General features: G+C 34.6%; 1 protein-coding gene across 1 annotated transcript in view; it reads left to right on the top strand.

The window, feature by feature from the left end:
* RNGTT (RNA guanylyltransferase and 5'-phosphatase) overlaps window positions 1-26,788 on the top strand; it is a 280,323-nt gene that overhangs the window by 161,402 nt on the left and 92,133 nt on the right. Inside the window, exon 13 of the mRNA XM_008517909.2 lies at window positions 11,850-11,950. Coding sequence (XP_008516131.1) covers window positions 11,850-11,950 — 101 coding nt within the window. The remainder of the gene's footprint in view (window positions 1-11,849; window positions 11,951-26,788) is intronic.

Genomic DNA, 26,788 nt, shown 5'->3' with positions numbered 1-26,788 from the left:
AGAGTTTGATCACCTATCAGTAGATCACTTTTATTTAGACTTGTGTCTACTAGAGAAGGTGAGAAACTCTATGAGAGTCTACTAGCTTTAAAAGTTAATGGAATTTTATGCCAGATGACGGTAGTCTTGGATATTAAGTGAGAGTTAATCCTGAGTTGTGGCATATTTTAGTTAATTTCTTCATCTAATAATTTGGGTGCCTGCTATATGTCATACCCATTGCTGAGTTTTGAAAGTAATAAAAGTAGGTAAAGGCAGGATTTCTGCCCTTAAAAGGGCCTACATTCTATGAAGAAACTTGACATACTAATAAATTACATTATGGTGTGTCAGGTGAAAGAGCTCAGACTGGTGGAGTAGGGGAGGCATTTTGGTGGTTGCCGAGAGTAGGGTCAGGGTGCACTGGGAGATCGGGCCTATGCTAAAGATAAGACAGGGTGCTTGGGTCCGGAGGCTTTCTCTGGTGCCTGGGTGGGAGAGGTCAGCTAAGTGGTTTAGGTGCTGAAGAAGTTTTTTAGGTTGTCTGACCTCTCTTCCTGCCGGGCAGGCCACTTGCCAGTTTTCCCTCCTACTCACCACTCCATACAAAACAAGATCGAGTAATTAGAAAACAGCTGACTTAAAATTGATTTCCTTTGGAAAAGTTTTATAATCTCATCTCATGAGATCATCTAACCCAACCTTTTCAACCTGTCATCATTTGCTTTTTGGACAAATGGTAGATTTTATTTTGTTGATGGTAGAAAGATTTCTGTATTACTGGGATTTAGGAATTTTTTGGACAAGTCATCACTGTTCTGGTTATCAATTTGTTTATCTGTAAAAAGAGAGAGTTTACTGTCTGCTTTCAGGGCCCTTCATTTTTCTAGTATCCTTACCTAGGTCTGTTCATTGATCTTGATACTAACTGGGTATTTTCATTTAACCTGCCTTTATCCTGGTTTCCTTATTGGGTAAATTTTAAAATCGCTAGTAGGTCAATGGAACTGCTCAGATATAGAAACTAAAGCTGAAGTTTCAGAAGTCTTTATATAACTATAGTTTTCTCAAAAATTGTTTCATTAGGATGTAAGCCGCGGGTTATTTTATGTTAAAACAACAATAACGAGAAGAAATTAATTTAGACTTGTGAGTAAGATAATAGAAATAGTAACCTGAATGTATTTTTGAGTAATTTTTCCAACCTGAGTAAACCAAGAACTGCATCAATTCTCTAATAATTTTACTCTCAACACACAACTGCAGTTTCCATAAATAGCAGTAAAACCTTTGTAAGTAAATGAGCAGTGTCAGCAAGCTTTTGAAAACAGAATTCTCCATTTCCTTCCCCTGCTTCTTTCCATGATACTTCTCCCTACTCTCTCCAAATTTGTGATTTTTTCAGAAATGGAATGCCAGTACCTTGATGTATTTTATTGGAGAACAGCTCTACCCTCTCTGCATCATAGAATAGTGAGCCAACTTAGTCTCAGAAAACTTGAGCAAACTTCTCAACTGAGGTACTTCCTGGTCCCATTGCCTAGAGCTTTCTTGTAACCTAATTTGTTTTTCAAAATTCAGTGCATGCATTTTTCTTATTCGTGAAAACTTCCTTTGTCCTCATCCCCCCCGATTTTGATGTTTCTCTGTTGTACTTCCTTATCAGCTCTTGTTTATGTTCATTTTAACACCTCTGTAATCTCTTGCAAATTAGATCAAAAGCCACCTTGTGCTTGAGCTCCCTGTTTTGTTAGTCTTTGTATCGTCTCCAGCTAGTATGGTACCAGGCACATAATAGGCACTTAGTATTGAATGGATGACTTTTCCTCCATACGGCATATTTATATGTCTTGTTTGGTACGATAGATATTTGCTGTTTACTTCTCAGTGAAATATGGACAAAGGATCTAATCAAGTCACTAAGTCTAGAGTTGTTTACTCTTCTATCCAGTAGCTTTACCAATTAGAATTTTTTCTGTTTTCTTTAAAACTAAATGAAAATGAAACTAATATTATGGTAAGGCCGGGGAGCTTAGCTTCAGGATGTGATCCTTGTGAAGAAGGCATTATGTCTCTGGTTTGAGTAGAGCCTGGATGGAATATGTGTTATGATAACACAACTGCTCACATTTACTAGTGGAAATCACAGAGTAGCATAGGGCTGCAAAGCATTTTAGATGTCTCTGGTCTAGATATCCTGTTTTAGGCAAGCAAAACGCTATTGCATTTTTATAAGCAAGATCGATGAAGCCCACCCTTTGAACTTGCTTGAAATCGTGAAGTTAGTAGTTAGTAGAGACAAAGAGGAACTAAACATCTTGTCCTCTTTGCTGTTATTACTGCTAGCTTCCTTTATATGAGAGTTTCTCAACTTTGGTACAGTTGACATTTGGGGCTGGATAATTCTTTGTTGTGGGCAGCTGTCCTATGCATTGTGGGATGTTTAGAAACAGCCCTGGCCTCTACCCACTAGATGGCAGCAGCACTCTCTCCGCTCCCCAGTGTGACAACCAAAAATGCAAGCATTGCCAAATATCCCCTGGGGGGGGCAAAATCGCCCCTAGTTGAGAACCACTGCTTTATCCAACAAGTATATCACTTATGCTTCCATTTCATTTTCTCTCTATTTTAGTTTTAGAGACTTCTCTGTGGCACGTGGCCATCCTCTCCCTCTAAGCCAGGTTCTGCTCTCATTTGGTAAACACTTTCCTAAACATCTTACTTTGTTGCCTGACAATTGCATTCATTATTTTTTCTTTAAGATGATAATGGATGTCTCAGGTTATATTGGTAATTGCTTTCAGACATAGTCTATCCCTAATTTTTTATTTGACAGCTCAGCTGGTAAAACCAGATTTATTTCTATAGAACTAAGTATTGTATGTATCAGTTAAATATAGCTTAGATAATTATTTTAATGTAGATACATGCTGGTGAGTTTAATGAAATTAAAATGCATTGCTCCCTAATTATACATTGGAACACGTATCTTGAAAGGATGTTTTGGTATCCTTGTTTATAGTTCAGCAAGATTTTGTATTTCAAATTTGATAACTCATAAATATTTATTTTTAAAAGGCTTAAGTCCCTGTATTATCTAGTATTTTTGTCCTTATTGTTTTGGGGATCATGAAAAAACGATTTTTTTCATAATGAATTGATACCTATAATCTTTGACAAATATTGCTAATTTAAGTCATTTCATAATCTAAAATATTCTATTTAGAAAATAAATTTAAATATACCTGAGACTAATATTTTGTAATGTTTTAAAATTTTGCACTTTATCATTTTTATTAAGTATTTATTGAACATTTTACTAGGTGTTTTGTAGGCATATAATTAGACCTGATTTTTGCTGAAGTAGAATTTACATTCTAAAAGGTATTTACATTTTACTCATGGAATCTGTCATTGTTGAATTTACATTTGGTAATTGAGAACTACAGTATTTTAAAAGTATAATTTTCTAAAATTCCTTATCATGCATTTCATTAATTTTCATAAAGGTCTTTGGATTCCCAATAATATCAAGTCTAGTATTTCACATTAATATAAATGGTTTGGTGTGCAGTGAGATGAGGAATGACTTAAGTTTCTGAATTATTGCTTTGTAAAAACAGAAGAGTTAGTACACACTATTTTCTCATTAGACAACATTGAGTCTTTATTTCCAGAGAGAAGAATGTGTAGGATATTTAATATCTATTCAATAATATTATATATTAAAATTCTTTTTAGAATTTGTTATTAGGTACCTATTATGAAATATTTTAAAACTGTGCAATCCTTAAACTTTCCTAAATTTAATAACTTGGATATTTGTTTCTAAGTGGTTCCATACTCGCATCATATAAATAAGTAGGGAGCAGAAGTAAATGGTAGTTTGTCTGTAAGTATGATATTGCCAGGGCAGAGCCTGCAAAAAGGGTTGGGGTGGGGTGCTGACACTCCTTTCTCCTCTTACTCTTTTTTTTACCCCTCACTACTATAGTGAAGCACTCTTACTAAAGATCTGTGACATTTCTGTCAGATATGCTTTATTCGAAAAAATAAAAAAATCTTATCAAATTCTTTTCATTAATTGGTTGACAACTGGAAAATTTTGCAATTTTAGCATTTATAAAAAAATTCATATTCAGCAAGTCTAAAGAGATTTATTTGTGATCATCCTGAAGGATGTATGTTACACAAATGAATCTCTTGGGACAAATAGACAGAAACTTCCACTGAAATATTTTATGTTTGATTTTATATTCAATCATGTTTAAACACAAGACTTGGGGAAAAATAGCATACATTATGTTCTTCAGTTTGATACAGATAAAAGTTTTTATTTATTTTTATTATTTTGGTGAGGAAGATTGGTCCTGAGCTAACATCTGTGCCAGTCTTCCTCTGTTTTGTATGTGTGATGCTGCCACAGTATGGCTTTGTGAGCGATGTGTAGGTCTGCACCCAGGATCTGAACCTGCAACCCTGGGCCGCCGAAGTGGAGCACATGAACTCAACCACTATGCCACTAGGCGGGCCCCAATTTTTTTTTTAGCATGTAGAATGCCTTTAGTATTTATTTATTTATTTTATTGAGGTCATAACATTTTATAACCTGTGAGATTTCAGGTGTACATTATTATCAGTTTCTATATAGACTGTATCGTACTCACCACCAATAGTCTAATTTTTATCCATCACCATATATATGTGCCCCTTTACCCCTTTCACCCACGCCCAACCCCCTTCCCCTCTGGTAACCACTAATCTGTTCTCTTTGTCCATGTGTTTGTTTATTTTACACATATGAGTAAAATCATGCCGTGTTTGTCTTTCTCTGTCTGGCTTATTTCACTTAATGTAATACCCTCCAGATCCATCCATGTTGTTGCAAATGGCACGATTTTGTCTTTTTTTAATGGCTGAGTAGTATTTCATTATACGTGTGTATGTATACACACACACACACCCCATCGTCTTTATCCATTCATCAGTGGATGGGCACTTGGGTTGCTTCCACATTTTGCCTATTGTGAATAATGCTGCAGTGAACATAGGGTTGCATAAGTCTCTTTGAATTGTTGATTTCAAGTTCTGTGGATAAATATCCAGTAGTGGGATAGCTGGATTGTATGGTGTTTCTATTTTTAATTTTTTGAGAAATCTCCATTCTGTTTTCCATAGCGGTTGCACCAGTTTGCATTCCTACCAGCAGTGTATGAGGGTTCCTTTTTCTCCATATCCTCTCCAACATTTATAGTTTTTTGTCTTGGTAATTATAACCCTTCTAACAGGTGTAAGGTGATATCTCATTGTAGTTTTGGTTTGCGTTTCCCTAATAATTAGTGATCTGGAACATCTTTTCATGTACCTGTTGACCATCTGTGTATCTTCTTTGGAAAAATATCTCTTCGTATCCTCTGCCCATTTTTTGATTGGGTTGTTTGTTTTTTTGTTGTTGAGTTGTATGAGTTAGATAAAATGTTTTTCTTATCAACTCCAATGGTTTATCTTTCTTAACAAAGCTTAAGTTATACTAAATGTGTCGTTATATGGACTTCTGTTTGAAATAAGTGATCTTGTGACTAGATTTTTTCCAGTTTTCCTCAAATTTATAAAAATCTATTAGAAGGCAATTTGACTTGAAAATTTAAAAAAATATTATTAATGAGAACATTTGACAATTTTTCCTTCCTGAATCATCTTTCTTATAATATGGCCCCACTTCCCATAATGCCCTCTCTGAATCAACATACTTACATTTTTCTCTTCCTGTGTTTTGTTCATATCTGCTTCATGCTGCAAGTCTGCATGAGTGAACATTATCCGTTCTTCAAGGCTTACAGTGTTCATTCCTTTATGACTAGTCCTTAAGCCACCCCAGTAAAAAATATTTTCTCTTTTTGCTGTTCCCAGAATACATGTAAAATACTTTTCCCCTTATAGTCTCTTTAATTACATGGACAATGTTGTACAACCATTTCCACTATCTATTTCCACAACATTTATATCAGCTTCAACAGAAATTCTGTAACCATTAGGCAATAACTCCTCTTTCCCCACCCCGCCAGCTCTTGGTACCTCTAATCTGTTTTCTGTCACTATGAATTTGGCTATCCTATAAGTGAAATCATACCATTTTTGTCCTTTTGTGTCTGGCTCATTTCACTTAACATAATGTTTTTTTTTTTTTTTTTTAAAGATTTTATTTTATTTCCTTTTTCTCCCCAAAGCCCCCCCGTACATGGTTGTATATTCTTCGCTGTGGGTCCCTCTAGTTGTGGCATGTGGGACGCTGCCTCAGCGTGGTATGACGAGCAGTGCCATGTCCGCGCCCAGGATTCGAACCAACGAAACACTGGGCCGCCTGCAGCGGAGCGCGCAAACTTAACCACTCGGCCACGGGGCCAGCCCCTTAACATAATGTTTTTGAGGTTCATTCATTCTGTAGCATGTATGAGAACCTCATTCCTTTTCATGACTGACTAATTTTCCATTGTGTGTGTATACCACATTTTGTTCATTCATTCATATGGTGATGGAAACTTAGGTTGTTTCCACCTATTGTGAATAATGCTTTAGGGAACACTGACCTGTAAGTATCTTTTTGAATCCCTGTCCTCAATTTTTTTGGATGTGTACCTAGGAGTGGGGTTGCTGAGTCATATGGTAATTCTAGGTTTAACTTTTTGAAGAACTTCCAAACTATTATCCATATTGGCTGCATCATTTTATATTTTTTTACAGAAATGTCTGTGGGTTCTAACATCTCTACATCCTCTCTAACACTTTTTTCTTAATAACCACCCAGTAGGTATGAAGTGGTCTCTCATTGTGGTTTTAATTTGCATTTCCCTCATGGCTAATGATAGTGAGCATCTTTTTATGTGCTTAGTGGCCATTTGTATATCTTTTGTGTAGAAATGTCTTTTCAGTTTCTTTGACAATTTTTTAATTGGGTTGTTAATCTTTATGTTGTTGAGTTATAGGAGTTTCTTATCTATTTTGAATATTAAACTTTTATCAGATATATGATTTGTGTATATTTTCTCCCATCCTCTTGGTTGTCTTTTTACTTTCTTGATAATTTCTTGTGACGCATAGAAGTTTTTAAATTTTGAAGTCCAGTTTATCTGTATTTTTCTTTTATTGTCCGTGCTTTTGGTGTCATACCTAAGAATCCATCACCAAATCCAAGATCAGGAGAATTTACCCCTATGTTTTCTTCTAAGAATTTTATCGTTTTAGCTGTTTCATTAAGATTGTTGGTTCATTTTTAGTTTTTGTATATAATGGGAGGTAGGAATGTAACTTCATTCCTTTCTGTGTGGAAATCCAGCTGTCCCAGCATCATCTGTTGAAGAGAGTATTCTCTCCCCACTGAATGGACTTGGCGTCCTTATGAAAAATCAGTTTGACATGTGGGTTTATTTCTGTACTCGCAGTTCTATTCCATTGGTCTCTATGTCTATTCTTATGCCAGTACCTCTGTTTTGATTGCTGTAGCATTGTAGTAAGTTTTGAAATTGGGAACTGTGAGTCCTCCAACTTTGTTTTTCATGATTGTTCATGATTTCTTGAAAAAATTCATGATTGTTTTGGCTCTTTACAGCCTCTTGCAACTCTATAGGAATTTGGGGATTGGCTTTTCTGTGTCTGCAGAAGGGCTGTGGGAATTTTGATAGGGATTGCATTGAATCTGTAGATTGCTTTGAGTAGGACTGACATCTTAGCAATATTAAGTCTTCCTAGATTGGTTTTCTGAGACCAAGTCTAATGTAAGAGAGGGAGCTGCCCTACACCAACGAACAGTTCTTCGGCACCAACCAGGTTTCCTACAATTCAGCTCTATTCTGACACTATCTACCCGGATTCTGACACTATCTAATCTGAGAGCATCAAATTCCACAGGTGGAGGGCCCAGGCCTACAAGACTGCTGGCCCCAATGTCAGATGCCACTTGCGAGCCTGTACTTCTGACCCACCAGCTATAGATTGGAGGTTCCAATGACCCTCTCCTTGGACTTCAGGTGCCAGTCGCAAGTCCAAATTGTTACCTGTACTTCTGACTGACTGGCTATAAATCACAGGTTCCCATAACCCCCTCCTTGGGTTCAGTTAATTTGCTAGAAGGCTCAAAGAACTCAGAGAAACCTTTTACTTACTAGATTACTGGTTTACTATGAAAGGATATAACTCAGGAGCAGCCAGATGGAAGAGATGCACAGGGCAAGGAATGGATGCAGAACTTCCATGCCCTTTCCAGCCTTGCCACTCTCCCTGAATCTCCATGTGTTCACCAACCTGGAAGCTCTCTGACCCCCATCCTTGTGGGTTTTTCTGGAAGCTTCATTAGATATGAGTAATTAAACCATTGGCGATTGGCAGTTGATCCAGCCTCCAGCTGCTCTCCTCTCTTCTCTCCCCACAGGTTAAGGGGGTAGGACTGAAAGTTCCAACTCTCTGGTGGAATGGTTTACTCCTCAGGCAACCAGCCCCCATTCTTAGGTGCTTTCTAAAAGTCGCCTCCTTAACATAACAGAAGACCTTTATCACTCTCATCACTGAGTTAATGCCAAAGGTTTTAAGAGTTTTGTGCCAGAAACAGGACAAAGACTGAATATGTATTTCTCCTTATAAATCAGAATATTACACTTCTGTCTATGAACATGGGATGTCTTTCCATTTTTAGGTCGTCTTTAACTCTTTCAGTGATGTTTTGCAGTTTTCAGTTTACAGATCGTTTACTTCTTGGTTAAATGTATTCCTAGGTGTTTTGTTCTTTTAGATGCTATTTTTAAATGGAATTGCTTTCTGAATTTGGTTTTTTGGATTGTTCATTGCTGTTCTATAGAAATACAACTGATTTTTTGTATCAATAATACACCAAAAATATTAAATTCTTAGGAATAGATTTTAACAAAAGTTGTGCAAGGACTTTATACTGGAAACTACAAAACATGCTGAGAGAAAATTTAGGAAGACCTAAATAAGTAGAGAGATTTGCAATATTCATGAATTGGAAGGTTTAATATTGTTAAGGTGCTATTTCTCCCCTTATTGATCTGTTGATTCAGTGCAATCCTAATTAAAATCCCAGTAGACTTATTTTTCATAGAAATTGCCAAGCTGATTAAAAAATTTATGTGGAAATATAAATGCTACATTAGCTTAGAGAGTTTGGAAAAAGAACAACAAAGTTTGAGGACTTATACAACCTGGTTTCAAAACTTTATAATAACTTCAATAATCGAGACGTGCTATTATCAAGAAGAAAGGCATACTTATCAGTGCAACAGATTAGTGAGAATAGAAAAGTATCTATATCTGTAGACAACTAATTTTTGACAAAGATATCAAGGCAATTGAGTGATGAAGGGTAATTCTTCCAACCACTGGTGCTGGGTTGATTTGATATCCATCTGCCAGACAGTGAACCTAGTCTGTTACTTTACACCGTGTAAATAAATTAACTTCAGATAGATCATATACCTAAAAGTAAGAGCTAACACTATAAAATTTCTCTAAGAAAAAAATAATAGAAAATTACAGTGATCTTGGGATAGGTAAAGATTCCTTAAAGAGGACACAAAAAGCACAAATTATAAAATTGATGATTTTAAAAAGGTACTAGACATCACTAATCATAAAGGACATGTGAATCAAAACCACAGTGAGCTCTCACCTCACACCAGTTAGGATGGCTGTTATCAAAAAGTTAAAAGATAGCAAATGTTGGTGAGGTGTGGTGAAAAGAGAACGCTTGTGCATCGTTGCTGGAAATATAAATTGATACAGCTATTATGAAAAACAGTAGGGTGGTTCCTCAAAAAATCAAAAATAGAGCTATCATATGATCCAACAGTCCCACTTCTGGTTATATATCCAAAAGAAAGAAAATCAGTATCTGGAAGAGATCCTTGCATTCTCATATTTACTGCAGCATTATTCCAGTGGCCAAAATACAGAAACAACTTGTGTTCATCAGCAGATGAACGGATAAAGAAAATGTGGTGTACATAACAATGAAATATTATTCAGCCTCAAGAATGAAGGAAATCCTGCCATTTGTGATGATATGGATGAACCTGGAGTTAGTACATTATACTCAGTGAAATAAGCCAGACACAGGAAGACAAATACCACATGATCTTACCTATATATGGAATCCTTAAAAAAAAAATAAAGAGAAAAGAAAAAATCCTCCTCATCATAACAGAGAATAGAATGGTGGTTACCGGAGGCTGGAGGTAGGGGAAAGGGGAGATACTGAACAAAGTGTAAAAACTTTCAGTTATAAGAATAAAGATTCACTAAATTATCATTAAAGATAAGAATATATGAATAAGTTCTGAAGACATCATGTAGAGCATGGTGAGTTTGGTTAATAATAACGTATACTTGAAATTTGCTAAGAAAGTAGATCTTAAATGTTCTCACCACACACACACAAATGTAACTATGTGAGATGATAGATTTGTTAATTAGCTTGATTGTGGTAATCATTTAGAAATGTATACCTTTATCAAAACATCATCTTGTAACACCTTAAATTTTTTTATTTCTCAGTCATGCCTCAGTAAAGCTGGAAAAAAATTAATGATTTTACTTCATTAAAATAAAAAACTTTACTCCTCAAAAGAAATTGTTAAGAAAATGAAAAGACAAGACAAAGACTGGTAAAAAATAATTGCAGTAGGTATATCCAAACAAGGCTATTTGTTCAGAATATGTAAACAACTCTCACAAGTCAATAATAAGGAGATAACCCAGTAAAAACAAGGGTGAAATTTTGAACAGACACTTCACCATGGAAGATACATAGATAGTAATTAAGCCAATTAAAAGATCTTTAACATCTTTTGTTATTAGAGAAATGCAAGTTAAAGTTATGAGATACACTTTAGAATTAAAAATTTAGAATGACAAAGACTGACGATACTTAGTCCTGGGGTGGTTGTGAAGCAGATTGACCTCTCTTATATTACTGGTGGCAATGGAAAATGTTACAGTCACTTTGGAAAACAATTTGACAGTTTCTTATAAAGTTAAACATATATTTACCATGTGACCCAGCCGTTCTATTCCTAGGTGTTTACCCAAGAGTTAACAAAACATATGTCCACACAAATGTTCAGAGCAGCATCATTCGTAATAGCCTAAAACTGGGAACAGCCCAGATTATCTAGCAACTTGTAAATGCATAAACAATTTGTAGTGTATATACACACACACACACACACACATATGAAATGGAATCCTACTCGGTGATAAAAAGGAACAAACTGCTAATATGTGCACCAGGATAGATGAATCGCAAAAACCTATGTTAGGAATTTCTTATGAATTCTAGAAAAGACGCAGCTATAGTAATAGAAAGGGGGTCTCTGTGGCCAGAAGAGTTGGTGGCAGGAAATTGACTGCAGATGTCAGTAGGAAACTTGTGGCGGTGATTGAAATGGTATATATCCTGATTTTGGTGGTGGTTACATGACTGTATTCATTTGTCAAAATTCCTTGGTTAATTTTATTCATTGTAAATTTGCCTCACTGTAAAACTGAACAAGAAAAAACAAAAAAATTTTCTAAATGATCAAACTTCCTTTAGCTCTTAGAAAAATTGGAGAGAATAACAGGTTTCATTCTTTTTCTGGGCCTTCACAAACAGGGGTCTACATGCTTTGCCAGAAATAAGAGAAGGGCCATCAATAAGAAAGTAGATGTCTAGTTTCGCTCATTGACTGAAGATAAAAATTATATTCAGAAAAGAAGTAGTAATTTTGCTCACTAAAAAGTAATTGGTATTATATTTAATAAATCAGATGTTTAATTTTTGCCTTCTTATTAACTATTATCATCATTTTAATTCACTTTAGAAATATAAACCTGGTCGATGTGATGATATTTTGAAATGGAAGCCCCCTAGTCTGAATTCTGTGGATTTTCGCTTAAAGATAACAAGAATGGGGGGAGAAGGGTAAGTATGCACCTTTGTTCCCCCACCATTTTTAAATGAAATATTACTGTGTATAAGGCTTGACTGTTTACCAGGTATTTTGCTCATCCTTTAGCAAAAAAAGGAAAATATTTTACAATGTATTTTACATACATACCTATACACCTGTCTTGTTTTCACAGATTACTCCTTTGACCTATTGCAGCTAACATTTTGTAGCATCTTTTAAACTTTACTAATTTAGTATTAAAAAATAGTTATTTCTAATATATGAATGAACTCTGTTAAATTGTAAAAGTGAAAATAGATTTTCCTTGAAAGTAATCAGGTCAAGTGAATTATAAATGTAAGATACAATCATTGTTATTGTAATTAAATGTTTTGAAATAGACCTTTTTTCTTTGAAGGAAACTACTTCATGTTTATATTTGCATAGCAAACATTTATCTATACTTTTATTAGGGAAGGTTTTAATTGTTGGATTTTATTAAGATTTTTCGTAATGTTCATTGTGTTAATTTTTATTTATTGGTTAATCTTCCTTTTATGACTTCATTGGTTGCAATTTTAGAATAAAAGGTGCTTTAGCATGAATATTTTCATTGTTTTTCCAAAGTCTTGTTTTATTTCACCTTCTTGCATAAATTTTTATGGCATCTTATGTAAGTAAATACATAAAAACAAAATGAGAAATGTTTAATCAAGGAAATCATAAAGAGAAAGTAAATAAGATAACCCTGGCAGGGAGATTAAAAGTTTACCAACACATGCCATGCATTCCCTTTTACTTGCCAAAGGTAAACCACAGATCTGCTTTTTTGTAGCTAATGGAACGAAGGATAAGTAATCAGTTATGTGAATCCATACTCTAGAAGATTAAGTCTTTTAAGAGACTGTGCATTTTTAAATGAAGGATACTGTACAGTGTGGTGAGTCCTAAGTAAAAGGGGGAGTTTAATAAGTCATATGGGTGTCAGTTTTCAAAAAATAGAATATTTAATGTTTTACATTCTTACATAAGAGTTTATGACTTAATAAAGTACAGTTTAGTTAGGACAATTATTTGAGGCCCAAAATAGTGTTGTTTTGATATTTCACTCTGTATTGGTCTAATTTAATCCAAGGATAGATAGATAAATTTCTTACATAAGAGTTTATGACTTAATAAAGTACAGTTTAGTTAGGACAATTATTTGAGGCCCAAAATAGTGTTGTTTTGATATTTCACTCTGTATTGGTCTAATTTAATCCAAGGATAGATAGATAAATTTTTGACCATCTATAGGATTAGATGGAATATATATATATATTCCATCAAGTAATATCAAAGAGTAGATAAGAAAAATAATATTGGCAACTCAGAATATCTTGTCAGGAAGAATAGTCTTGAGTTCACTACAAATCAGTACATATATAAAAATATTATTTCTCTTATTTAATCTTTGGATAAGTACTAATATTATGTCAATCATTTATTAAATATTAATATTATCAATACAATGCATTATATTAATATAATACTATTAATAATAATATTAAAACTAAATATTATTCAACTTTTTGGGAAACCACCCCCAAACTACCTATCTAATCTATCAATCTGATCTTTGGATAAGTATTGCTAAGTGGTAAACTCAAGATTATTCTTTCTGACAAACTATCTGGTGTACAGGTATCCTGGGTTGCCAGTTCACTGTGGAACCCACACATTGGTACTCATGCAAGCTGAGTGTAGGCCTGATATGTTCTTCTGGAAGTGCCTTACAGAAGACCACCTCACTTCTGAAATAGTGGAGGCGGAGGGGTTAATTCTCATGGGGCCGCCTGCATCTTTCTTTTCTTAAAAGACAGAAATGAATATGGTTCTTTGGAAATAAGATTTCAAAGATGAAGTAAATGTGTTAAATTGCTTCATTACTAAATCTTCTATTTTGCCTAATGCTATATTTATAATATTTAGTTGAGTGTAGCCCTTGCATGTTTTTATTGATTGTTTCATTGAGTTTTAAAAAATCATATTGTTTTGCTTTTTATAGATCATAATTCTTGGCAGCACTTAAAAGCTACATGAGGCTAAATATAGAACGTCTATTTTTCTTAGTAGCAAAAATGATAATATTAATTTTTTCCTTGCAATTGTCCATTGCAATTAAATATAACAAAATGTAATTTAGAAGTTTGGCATCCCACTTTTGCTTTTATTCTTCAGTATGTTTTAAAATATTTTTTATTCTTTAAAAATTTTACCTATTTAAATGTCTTCTTACAAAAAAAATATGGAATTACTTTTGATTCTAGTGCATCTTTAAAACACTCCAAAATGTCAGCATTTCAGGTGATTTTCTGATAGGAATATGCAGATTACACTGGTGGAGGTACATTATTTATGTAGCATGAGTGACAGTTTTCAAACGTAGAGTATTTAACATGAAATATAAGGTGATAACTATTACGTAAAGCATGTATTATCCAGTTAGCCAGAGTAATATGCTTTTTTTCATGTAAAGAATGTTATGTATTACAGCAATTTTCACTAAATAGATGAGTTTATATCTAATGCTTATGTTAGATGCAGTATGTTAGAGAGCATTATAAGAAATATGCCTGTAATAGTTTGACAGGAGAGTGGCCATGTTTCTGAGTCATAAGAAGCATAGCATGTGACAAGTAAAATGGGACTAAGATATTAAAATGCCACAAGACCAGCTAATTTCTTTTCTTGATTGCACTTCTAAATATTTCTACAAAGCTTAGAATAGAGTGGAATGTCTTGAAAGGTATAATATAAATACCAATCTTTGAAAAGGTCTATAATGATTTTTTTTAAATCAAGTCTTAGGCTTTCAAAATAGGGTTTTGAGTCTCACTCAGCTGCTGTAATGAAATGTTTATAGTATAGATGGCTGTTAGGTTGAAATTTAATATAAATAGAAAAATCTGTTAAATGCCCTATTGATAGCAATTAAAATCTAAACTTTGCTCTTTTCACCCCTTTTAGTATCATTTCTGAAAATTTGAGGTATATTAACTTAACATTGATTTATCATGGCCTAAAAGAACTTTTGTATATCTTAGCAATTTACATTGTGTTGAACTTTATAGATATATGATATAGATCTTCATCTGAGAGCTATACATTGTTTTAAAAATATTTCAGGTTTATATTAACTAATCTACAACCAAAAATTGTGGTCATTGTCAAAAGCTAGGATTACAGAGGCAGTCTGCATTCTGGAAAGTGCAAACTCTTGAGTACAATGTCAGTGACTGATAGTGAGCAATATAAACTTATTATTTGTGCAGCATAGTAGTTTAGGGCACAGATTGTAGAGTCAGACTGCCTGGGTTTAAATCTCCTTATTAGCTGTGTGACCTTAGCACATTTCTTTTTTCTGTGCCTCAGATTCCTCATCAATAAAATAGGAATCAGCCTCATAACACTTTTGTGAGGATTAAATGAGCTAATATATGTGAAATATTTTAGAACAGATGGCACATGGTAAGCATTTAAATGTTTGCTATTATTTTTGTTGTTTTAATTAAGATAGATTTAAAAGTCCATATTCCTTTTTTTTTTTTTTTTTTTTTTTTGCTGAGGAAGATTAGCTCTGAGCTAACATCTGTGCCAGTCTTCCTCCACTTTGTATGTGGATCATCACCACAGCATGGCTGACGAGTGGTGTAGGTCTGCACCCAGGATCTGAACCTGCAAACCTGGGCTGCCAAAGCACAGCACACCAAACTTAATTACTATGCCATGGGGCTGGCCCCAGTATTCTCTTTTTGCTGCTCCTACAATTCTGTTGTTTGCTGAACTGTGTAAGTTGAGGTTTCTATGTGAATCATTTCATGTTTGATTCCAATCCCCATTAATTTTTCCCTTTTAAAATGCATATATCTTCCACTTATTTGTGTAATTAATCATAAATTGTTAAACACCTGGAAAGCAAGAACATAGCAAAGTCACAAAACTTTTATTTGTAGAATTTTTTCACAACAAATGTCTTAAAATAACCTTGGCCAAGATTGCGCAAAACCAAATCCTAGCTCTACTACTTAACTTGCTGTTGTAGTCTTGTTACTTAATCTTTCTGTGCTTCCTCATCTGTAAAATGTCCACCATAGTAGTGCTTATCTCATAAATTTGTTGTGAAGATTTCTTCATACTCTAATTACACAGTGAAGGCAGTAAATATGGGTTCTATCCTTATAGACTTTACAATTACAAGCCAGTGGGATAAAATGCAAAAATAATACTGCCTTATGCGGTTTTGCAGGGATTAAATCAAATGATGCATGTAATGAATTCAGCATAGAACTCAGTAACTGTTTACTTTTGTCATTTTGATGGTTATAGTTATTAATTTAACCTCAGCAGAATGTATGGTTACGTCATGAATTAAAAATATACTCTGTACTATCAAGTGGGAAAAAAATGTGCTCTGAATGAAGTCACACTTTTTTGTGAAAATATAAAGATTTGTGCTCCTTCTAATAAAAAATATGCATTCTAATACAACAGTGAAATTTAATTTTTAATCTGTCACATTGGCAAATATCAACAATGTCCCTTTGTTTTTTTTGGTGAAGAAGATGGGCCCTGAGCTAACATCTGTTTCCAATCTTCCCTTTTTTTACCTGAGGAAGATTGTTGCTGAGCTAACTTCTGTGCCAATCTTCCTCTATTTTGTATGTGGGATGCCACCACAGCATGGCTTGATGAGTGGTGTGTAGATCTGTGCCAGGGATCCAAACTCATGAACCCTGGGCGGCCAACGTGGAGTGTGTGAACTTAACTGCCATGCCACCAGGCTGGCCCCTCTGACATCTTTTTAATCTCTGATGCTGGTACTAATGTCTGCACCTGTCTTGGGGATGGGGATGCATTATTGCTTTTACTTTACATCCCTGGGAGGGAGAGCAAGTTCCAGGGGCTTTCATTTGGGTTTTCCTAGCATGACGCTTACTCCATGGGTCAGAGAGCCAAGGTGGTAATTCTCCTTGTTGCCAAGTATTTCTCTTCCAGTTTTACATTCAGGAACTGGAAAATAACCACAGGTTATATCTGTGGACATACTGTTCTACTTATATTTAAACTTGAGCCAGAAACCCATTTTTCACCTGATCACCCCAAGCTCTCTGACAGACCATGATGACATTTTGGGTCTTTGGCAGTTAGTGTCTGTTTAAAGTGGCTGTTTAAACCTCCTACTGGTTGGAGTACTTCTTTTCTCCAGTGCAGGATCACCCTAGCAAATGCTGCTGCTTCTTTGAAAAACACCTGGAGGAAGATTTACAGCAAGGGTCAGCACATTTCTTCTGTAAAAAGTATAATAGTAAATATTTTAGTGTTTGCAGGCCATACAGTCTTTGTCTCAACTACTCAACTCTGCCATTGTTGTGCAAAAGTGGACAGACAATATGTAATTCAATGTGTGTGGCTGTGTTCCAGTAAAACTTTATTTACAGAAACAGATGTCAGGCCAGTTATGGCCTGTGGGCTGTAGTTTGCCAAGAGCAAATTTATACTGTGTAGTTGTGTAGTGTTGCAAGGTCCTGTCTTCAAGGGGACTTGGCCTCTCCCTTCTATCAAGGGGCTCAGGTCTCAACCAGCTCAGGTCTGTGCATTTGACGTTGAGAAATGCTAGCTTAATAGCAAGCACAATGAAATAGGTAGAATCGACTATATTATTCTATGTTACCTCCTATTGAAAATATATAAAAAAGGCTCTTACTCTGCTGACTAGAGTGGTTTTTTTTTCTTTTGCTCAGATTTATTTTAAAAATAGAGTGATTAATTCTATATCTCATGCTTATTTGAACTACTGTTATTATTTTTAAGAAAGAAATTATAGTGGTAAAATATTCAGAATGTTGAAAAACGTGTTCTTGTATAAGAAAGGATTAAGTCAGCAAGAATATAGCTAATAAGCGATATGAGGAAAAAAGTCTTATTTCTTTGCTGAGCAGAGCTGGTCCCCCCACCCCGCCTCTGTTTTAGAATGAAATGCTTAGTTCTTTTATTTACATTTCATTAACAAATTACTTTAAATAAGTGAAATTAGAGATAAAAACACTAATATAACCAGTATTATTACGTAGTACACTTAATGACTAAGGTATTTGGCATATGGCTAATCATATTTTTTGCGTATAACAATGGCTATTTTTGTATTTTAGCAAATGGCCCATAATAACTGCTTTGCTTATCTTATTTGAAAATATTCTCATCACTCAAACATTTTTTAAGACAAATGCTTCCTTGGGTTTCAGTCCTTTGAATGGTTCCTATATCAAGTTCTTGATGCTGTTTTATTTTCAGTGTGGGCTGGGAGAGGAAAGGCGGAGCCCTCTCTGATTTTTCAGTTCCTCTGCCTGGCTATCCATTAGGTGTTAGTAGTTCCTGGTAACTCCTTTGTTTCATCCTGCCTACTTCCTACAGAAAATCCTTCCCAGGCCTTCTACCAAAAGTAAATACCATATCACAGTGCCTGTGAGTAACTAGTAGGAGATAAGGAGCATGTGGTTTTAAAACATCTGCTTATGATGTCACTGGAGTCAGATTTTTCCTTTTACTTGTTAATTTACTCAAGAGAAATTGGTATCACCTTTGTTTCATCATTTGGTTCTTTGGAGTTTAATTTTTATATTTATTCATTTTAAATTATTCTTTACAATGAGAACTTTTTGCATTTGTTCTCATTTAATGTATGTTTTCCTTAAAAGCAATTTCTCTAAGTTAGCTTTTATGTTACGAGAAGCTTGTTCCCTGGTAGATATCTTTGGGAAATACTGAATAGATTAAGTACTAGTTAAATTCCTGCTTTGAATCACATTGAAGGTGGTGGGGGAACTAATAAAGTGCTTTAGGAACCCAGTGTTCGACTATAGACCGTCTTGAGGTATGGGATGGAAAGAGCTGTAAACAAATCTTAAACTCTTGTTTAATAGGTTTGTTTTTTGCAGTATTATGGGTGTAGAAATTAAAAACTATTTTAGAAGTGTTATAAGATTGAACAAATGAATACTGATTTTGGGAATCAGGGTTCTCATTGAGGAAGAAGGAAGACACAAATATGGAATGGAAGAAGACAGTGAAGTGGAATGTATTAGAATTTTTAAAATAATTGAACACATACAAGCATATGAGCATATATAAATATATGTATATAAGTGTGTGTAACACACACATTTCCTAGTTCTGTCCACTGACAAGACCTAGAAGCAAAGACACTCAGTGATGAATATATCTAGCACCAAGATACTGTTTTCTAATACCACTCCCCACTAAAAAGACCCAGGGATCCTCAGAGAAGTGGCTTATTCTAGGGCTGGGCAAGGAAGTGGCAGGATGACCCTGGAACACCTTCTTATGCCGGAAAGTAAAAAAGTGCTCAAAAAAAAGCTGGGGGAGGCACATTAAAAGGATACAGGAGCCAGCTTAAAGGGACTCCACTAGCCCAATCTAGGACACCGTGAGCACCAAAAATAATCAAGGACACTAATGAATTATACAGGAATGCATGCGTCTGTGCTGATAATAAATGGGGAAGAAAGGGTGGTTTTGCTTTTAGTAGAATGTTGATTGGTACATCTGGAAGGAATCCTGGAGTTGTAAAACATTTTGCCACCATCTTAGTAAAGATTGGCTCAAGCAAGAATAATTAATGGATGCTAAGTCTAGGGGAGAAATTTTTGTGAGAGACAGGTTATTTTTATGGTTGTAAAATGTCTTTCTGTGGCTTGCTTATAACTTGCAAGGGGAAAAATAGTAACTATTCAGTTGAGAAATTGGATAGCCCCATGACTGGCTTATCAAAATTAACATTAGCGGTGAGCAGAAAGGAGACGTTATGTGTTTCAGTTACCTGGTATTCTGACTGTGGATGTGTAACTTTACTCATGAGGAAACGTTAAACAAATCCCAAATGTAGAACATTCTATGTTTTTATAAAGAAGGTCTATATTATTCAAATATGTCAGTGTCATAAAACGTAAACAAAGTTGAGGAATGTATACGTAAAGTGTTGTGTACGAGTTCAAGAGGTCAGATGCTGCCTGGAGCCATAGACACCTTTCCACAAAAGTTTAATGTATCTGAGAAACTTGCCTCCTCTGCTTCTCCACTAACCCTTTTCTCTTGAGCATTTGTTCACTTACTCCTTCCTACATACCAGGCACTGGAGTATATTCACTGAATATTTTCTAAATTTAATTTCTGAATTACAGTCATCACAACACTGTTATAAAATTAATTTTGGTAATTTCCTATCAAACAGGCTTTTACTTATTATGGAACAATTCACAAACACTTCAGCCAAATATTAATCACTTAGGGGCTTTTTATTTTTCTCTCCCCATGAGGAGGGAGCATCTTGACTTTTTTAAATGATGCAGTACAGAGGAAAAGACTATAAGGTGAGTAAGAAGAATCTGAGATAACTGAGTTTGAGGTATAGTAAGGAAAAGTAGATTTGAAATCCATTTAAAAAATAGTTTTGAAATCTTTTAAATCACTTAGATAATCATGAGGTTGGAAAATTCAAGAGTTTAGGATTAATTTGTGAAAGGCATAGCTTTGTGATTGGCCATCCAGAGTTTATATATTGTCAAAATCCTGTGGTATAACTTCAAAAAGAAAATATTTTTGTATTTTCAACTGGGCACAATTCGTTGCTTTTTGTTTTCATTCCTACTTTCATTGAATTTTAATCAGAAAATCTAGCCTGTAAAATCTCTAGTTAAAAAAAAGAATTTTCTTAACCTTGTCTTTAGCATCATGTATTGACTTTTCTAGATAATTCCTTGGACATACTGACAACATTTTGCTATTTGAGGAATGTAACATTTTCTCTGTCTTTATTAAAGTGATGTTTAAGAAATTGTATTAGTGAATTCCTTTACTCCCCTTACTGGGTTCGGCCCCATATAGGAGATGTTTTGAAGCCTGACATTATAATTAGGTTCTCTTTGCATATCTAATACTATGTTGTTTGATATGTGCAGGTTTTACAACTGATATTTCAGGACCTAAAATCATGTCTTCTGTCATTGTATGATATACTTCCTTATTTTTTCATTGCCTTTAACCCCAAGTTCCTCCTAGTCTGATGCTAATATTGCCTTTTCACCTTACTTTTTTCTTGGATTTGCTGGGTATCTTTTTGCCTCTCCATTTATCTTTTTTGTTTCACTGTGGTAGTTCATGTCTGAGACTCTCACGCTGAGAGCCTCTGGCTTTGGGACATAGGGAATATGTGATCACACATACACAAGGATCAGTCATCATTCCACACTTACAGTGCAACTGTGTGTATTGGATGGCTAGTCCTTTTATAAAATCAGTGGATAATGTAGCAATGTGGCAAGTTCAGTGTTAGTTGTTGAACCTGGAAGATGGTTGGCTAAAGACAATTTTGTACAATTAAATTAGATAACTTTTCTAGGAGTCATTCTGGAGATACAAGAATTATAGAAAGCTAGTAAGCCTTTCTCCTCTTACCCTTCCGTCTAGTATTTTTCATGACTTTTGCTCTGGACAGTTTCTCCCACGTTGCTAGCACTTAGCTCTGAGTGAGCAAACTAGAGGAAACTCCAAAAGCCGTGTTCCCTGAATTTTCCTGATTTAATAATGTCTTACTGAATCCCGTAGATATTTTTTAAGAATGTAGGATAAAATATGATTTGTATACAGTCAATATATTTCTTCTCTTTAAACATCAAACCTAATCGGTGGACAAATTCTATTACTTTGTTTTAAGTTTCTTCTTGAAAATGTATTTGGTTTTATTTAATTCAATCTGTAGCCTCTTGTCTTTAACATTCAAAGTTAGTGTGCTAAGGTGTTTGGTCTCATTCTTTCTAACTTATGTTTGTTACTTATTTTACCTACTTCTTTTTCCTTTTTTAAAAAACTGTTTCTGTTTGATCACATTGGTATTAATTGCATTTTCCTCCTTGTTAACTTGGAAATTATATGATACTTTTCCATTATATTAATGGTTACCTTTCCTTTCCCTGCATTCTTAGTCACATATATTTTTCTCTATTATTATTTGAAAATAAGATACCAACTGTTTCCCCCACCAAGATGGTCTTTTCATCCCCCACCCCCAATTACATAAGAAACTTGTAATACTTTCTAAGGCTTTGCCTTTCCTATTTTTCTCCAGATGAAATCTTTGCAATGTTTTTATTCTCATCACCCTTCCCCCTAGGTTTTATTGGAACATTTACTGGAACATTCTCTCCAATCCAATTGCTACAGATATAACTGAAACATCTTAATAGTTTTGCTTCTAGGCTGTTTGGTAGAATTTCTCTTATAACCATGCCTGTTCCTTTTATTTCAAGAGTATGCAGTTTGGATCTTGTACAGGCATATCTCAGAGATATTGTGGGTTCGATTCCAGACCCCTGCAATAAAGCAAATATTGCAATAAAGTGAGTCATGAAGTCTTTGGTTTTCCAATGCATATAAAAGTTACGTTTACACTGTACTGTAGTCTATTAAGTGTGCAATAGCATTATGTCTAAAAAACCATGTACATACCTTAATTAAAAATACTTTAATGCTAAAAAATGCTAACCATCATCTGAGCATTCAGAGTCATAATCTTTGTGCTTTTGGAGGGTCTTGTAAAAAGATGCAATATCTACAAGGTGCAGTAAAGGGAAATGCAGTAAAATGAAGTATGCTTGCATTGTACATTTCCAGTTAGTCTTTCATTATCTAATTTAAATTTAACAGCATTTATGTATTGCAAGACTCATTGTCTACTACTTTTCCCTTTCCTTCATTTTCCCGTTCTTGTTCAGATTCATTTGGCTTTGGATAGTCATTTCTGAATATTTTTCTCAGATGGGGCTTCATGGGTTATTACTCTGAATTCTTGCATATCTGCAGATATCTCTCCGTCTCCTGACAGGTTAATCATGTCTTACCTGTGTGAAGAGTTCGTGAGGTGCAGTTGTTTTCTCTCTCTTATTGTGTTTTCCAGTGTTAAGGATGAGAAATCTAATGTCAGTGTGATTCTTTTTCCTTCCTTTATGGGTTATCTTGTTCCTGTCTTTCTTTATTGGCTCATTGGGGCTCAAGTCTGGTTGTTGGGGTGCTGTAAATGGTGGTGGTCCATGCAGGAAGGACAAATATGTGTTCTTTATCCCAGCGCATCAATTATGTGGCGCCCTCCAGTTCCCTGCACTAAGTAGCTGGGGAACGGCTCCCACTCCCTCACTCTGTGCCTTCCCACCACAGCCTCAGATGTTTGTGGCCTTATCACCTAGTGGGCTGGGAACCTCAGGCATCCCCTGGGGCCGAGGTTCACCTTATCTCTAGAATTTTCACAGGTTTCTGTGGCCAGTGCTCTTCCTACGATTTGCTAGTTTTCTTCATCTTAGGCCTCTTCCCAGCCAATGGAGGAGAAAGCTACAAATCACTTCTGCCAGGAAACCCTCAAATTCCATACCTCACTCTTAGTCAGAAGACACTTGGCTAAAAAGGCTGATAATTTGGAGTTGGATATGAGGAGTCAGACATGTTTAAATTATCATCTTGCTAGGATCCTTAATGTTTTATTTTAAATTTTCATATAGTCTCTTTCTTGGGTTTCTTTTTTTTTTTTACTTGTTTTTGGTTTTTATTTTCTTTCTTGTTTTATAAGTTATGATCACAAAAATGTTCCTGAACAACCTCCCAACCCCCCACAGGCTCCCGCCCCAGCCCCTGGAAGTCAGTTCAGACTCCTATAACAAAATACCATAGACTGGGTTGACTTAGACGACAGACATTTATTTCTCACAGTCTGGAGGCTGGAAGTCCTAGATCAGGGTGCCAGCATAGTTGGGTTCTGGTAAACGGTTCTCTTCTGGGTTGCAGACTTCAAGCTGTATCCTTGTGTGGCAGAAAAAGAGAGAGCTGGATCTCTCTGGCCTCTTCTTACAAGGACACTAAATCTATTCATGAGGGCTCCACCTCATGGCCTAATTACCTCCCAAAGGTTCCATCTCAAAATATCATCACATTGGAGATTAGATTTCAACATAAGCATTTTGAGAGAACACAAATATACAATTCATAGCAGAGGAATAGAGATTTTCTCTATGGTCTAATACCGGTAGTATGTTTTATTTTAACTTCTGTTCATAATCACCCTTCAGTTTGTCAAAGGCCTTTTAAACCCGTATTCTCCTGAATGTCTGACTCTAGAGTGAAACTCTGTCTCTTAAGGCTCCCATGGGTAAGACAAGAAGCTCTGCGTGCTGTTCAGCCACGCCGCTGCTTCTCTTGCTCTGTCAGTTTAATCCGTGATTTTAGATCTAAGTTATGTACATTACATTTTTATTTTTTCTTTGTACATCTTTCAAAAAGTTTGTTGACTTATGTTTTAATTATGTAATCAGATGTTTAACAATTATTTAAACTCCTCCTTGTTTTAATTGACTCTGGTGCTTATTGATAGTCATTTCATTCCTTGACTTTACCCTTTTTTCAGAACTTTTCTCTCAGTTCAATTATATTTTCACATAATGTTTTTAAGAAGTATGCTTATTTAGTATTTCTTCATAACCAGAAACCTTTTTATAATGGTTTCATTTGTATAAAAAAAATTATTACCAGTGTTGGGGGAAAAGTTTACATTACAACTGCTGTAACTGATTTGTGTTTCTATTAAAATCCTAAAAAGTTAACTTGAAATACTAATGCAGTTATTTCTATTTATTTTTTCTAAGAAAGCTTTTCTTTTAGACAGTATAAAAAGACAATTTTTTTGCTTTTAGAATCTTTGTAATGTCTTTAGGTCATCAGAAATCTTTAGATTTTCCTTGAAAAGTAGAGAATTTCCATTTACTCCTAAAAATATGTTTATCTTTCTAAGTTTGTTTTGTATTCATAAAGGAGAGTTATTTTCCATGGCATTACGTTAGTCTACTACAGAAACCATTGTGTTTATAATAAAAATATTACTAAGCCTTAGTAAAATGAAACACTTCTGTTGTAGTCCATTTGCTTATATTTGAAATAATTATTAGTGAAATTTTAAAAATTAACAGTTTGTTGCAGTTTACTGTATTAGGATTTGGCCTGGTGTCTTTATGAAGTTACTATATATTTATTACTAAACACCCTAAGTTCAAATTCTTGTTTATATCTCAAAGGTAAAAGGAAGAAAGAGTTGAGCTTTTTAGCCACTATACATTTCTCAGTTAAAATCAATTATGGAATAAATTAAATAACTCTGATTATTAAAATAATTGCAAAAATAATTAGTGATAGAATTATATTCTTTTACTTTCACAGTCTGTTTTGAACCAAGCCATTTAATTTGGTTTAAAGAGTTAATTATGACAAGAGGATATTTAATATCCTCTAGCATATGACAGCTTGAAAATATAAATATGGTAATTTATTGTAAAAAGAAGAAAGCTAGGACACATCATTGTTAATGCAGTCCTTTTATCTCTAGAAAATGGAACTCATATTAAGCCTTGAATCTCAGGGGAGAGAATATGGGGGGAGGGTGTGGAAGGAGCTCATTTTGTTCTTTGTATACATCAGAAAACTATCTTAGCAAACTGGGCTTCCAAGTGTTGAATAATGGGAGAGTAGGAACAATTATGATCCAAGATTTTTGCAAAGCTACATGTAGTAGTGGTGCTAGTCGTTTTTAATATCTTCACTTTATTATATTGACACCTGTTATTTATGACGTTTGTTTAAAAAAATTGTACTTAATTATAGGAAATGCATTTCACTGTGTAACAGCAATTCAAGCTTTAGATTTTCTGAATGCCCATATACTACTATACCAGCGTTGTCCAATGTAAATCCTACAGATTTAACAATTGTATTTATAATAAGTTACCACCTTATATTCTTTTAATTAGAAACCTCTATCAACTGGAAGTTTTCTGTATCTATAGTTCAAAGATACTTCATGTTTATATTGATAAACAGAGGACATTGCAGGTTTCAGACAAGTTTTCAGTCATCAAAGGAAGTCTAGATGATGCAGCTTTTTAAAAAAAGTACATTTTATTTTCATTTAATTATTTGAAAATTGGCAATGTAAATTACATGTAAGTTAACATGTTAGTATCAAGCAGATTTTTACTGACCATTATACAGTTACGTAAGCTCCTCAAATATCAAATTGACCTCTTTTGGTTAATGTTTTAACTTTTATAAGTAAAGCTGGAATATGTATTATTTAGATTTAAAAATTGCTTGGGCATTTAAATACGGGTTTATTGGAGAAAGTATAGACCTTATTAAGTGGTCTCAAGGGAGTTTAGAATAAATTAACTGTAAATTACATGAATTCATTACTAAGAAACAAAGACCTTTATTCATCTTTTTCAGAATCTTATTTTTAAAAAAGAAAAAAATTACTATCCGATCTTTCTTCCATTTGCCTTTAGTCTTTTGGCATAGGCAGTGGCCGTGCTAGTTATAACTGATTAATCTCTATTCAGTAAGCATTTATTCAAAACCATCTATGTGCAAACCATGTTGTTAGGTGCTAGGAATAAACAGATGGATAAGCCCTACTCTGAAGGAGTGAGTAGCTTGCTTGATTGGGGAGACAGATATAGATAAACATCACTGTGACAAATGCTGTGCTAGCAGTGTGAATGAAGTACTACGGGAGACCAGACAATCTTACATTACATATAAAAATACTTTAATTGGCAGTATATTACAAAAAAGGTTCTAAAGATGATGGTTCATTTGGATAGAACTTTGTAAATACATACACATGGCATTCAAGACATAAAGTGTAGTCTGAAAGAAGTCATGAAATCACGTGCAGTATTTATTGAATAACTAGCATTTATGGAAGTGGAGATTTGAATAAC

This window comes from Equus przewalskii, chromosome 9, assembly GCF_037783145.1.
Source record: "Equus przewalskii isolate Varuska chromosome 9, EquPr2, whole genome shotgun sequence".
NCBI classification, from domain to species: Eukaryota; Metazoa; Chordata; class Mammalia; order Perissodactyla; family Equidae; genus Equus; species Equus przewalskii.
The sequence above is the reverse complement of the archived record's forward strand: the minus strand, read 5'-3'. Positions and strand labels throughout refer to the sequence as shown.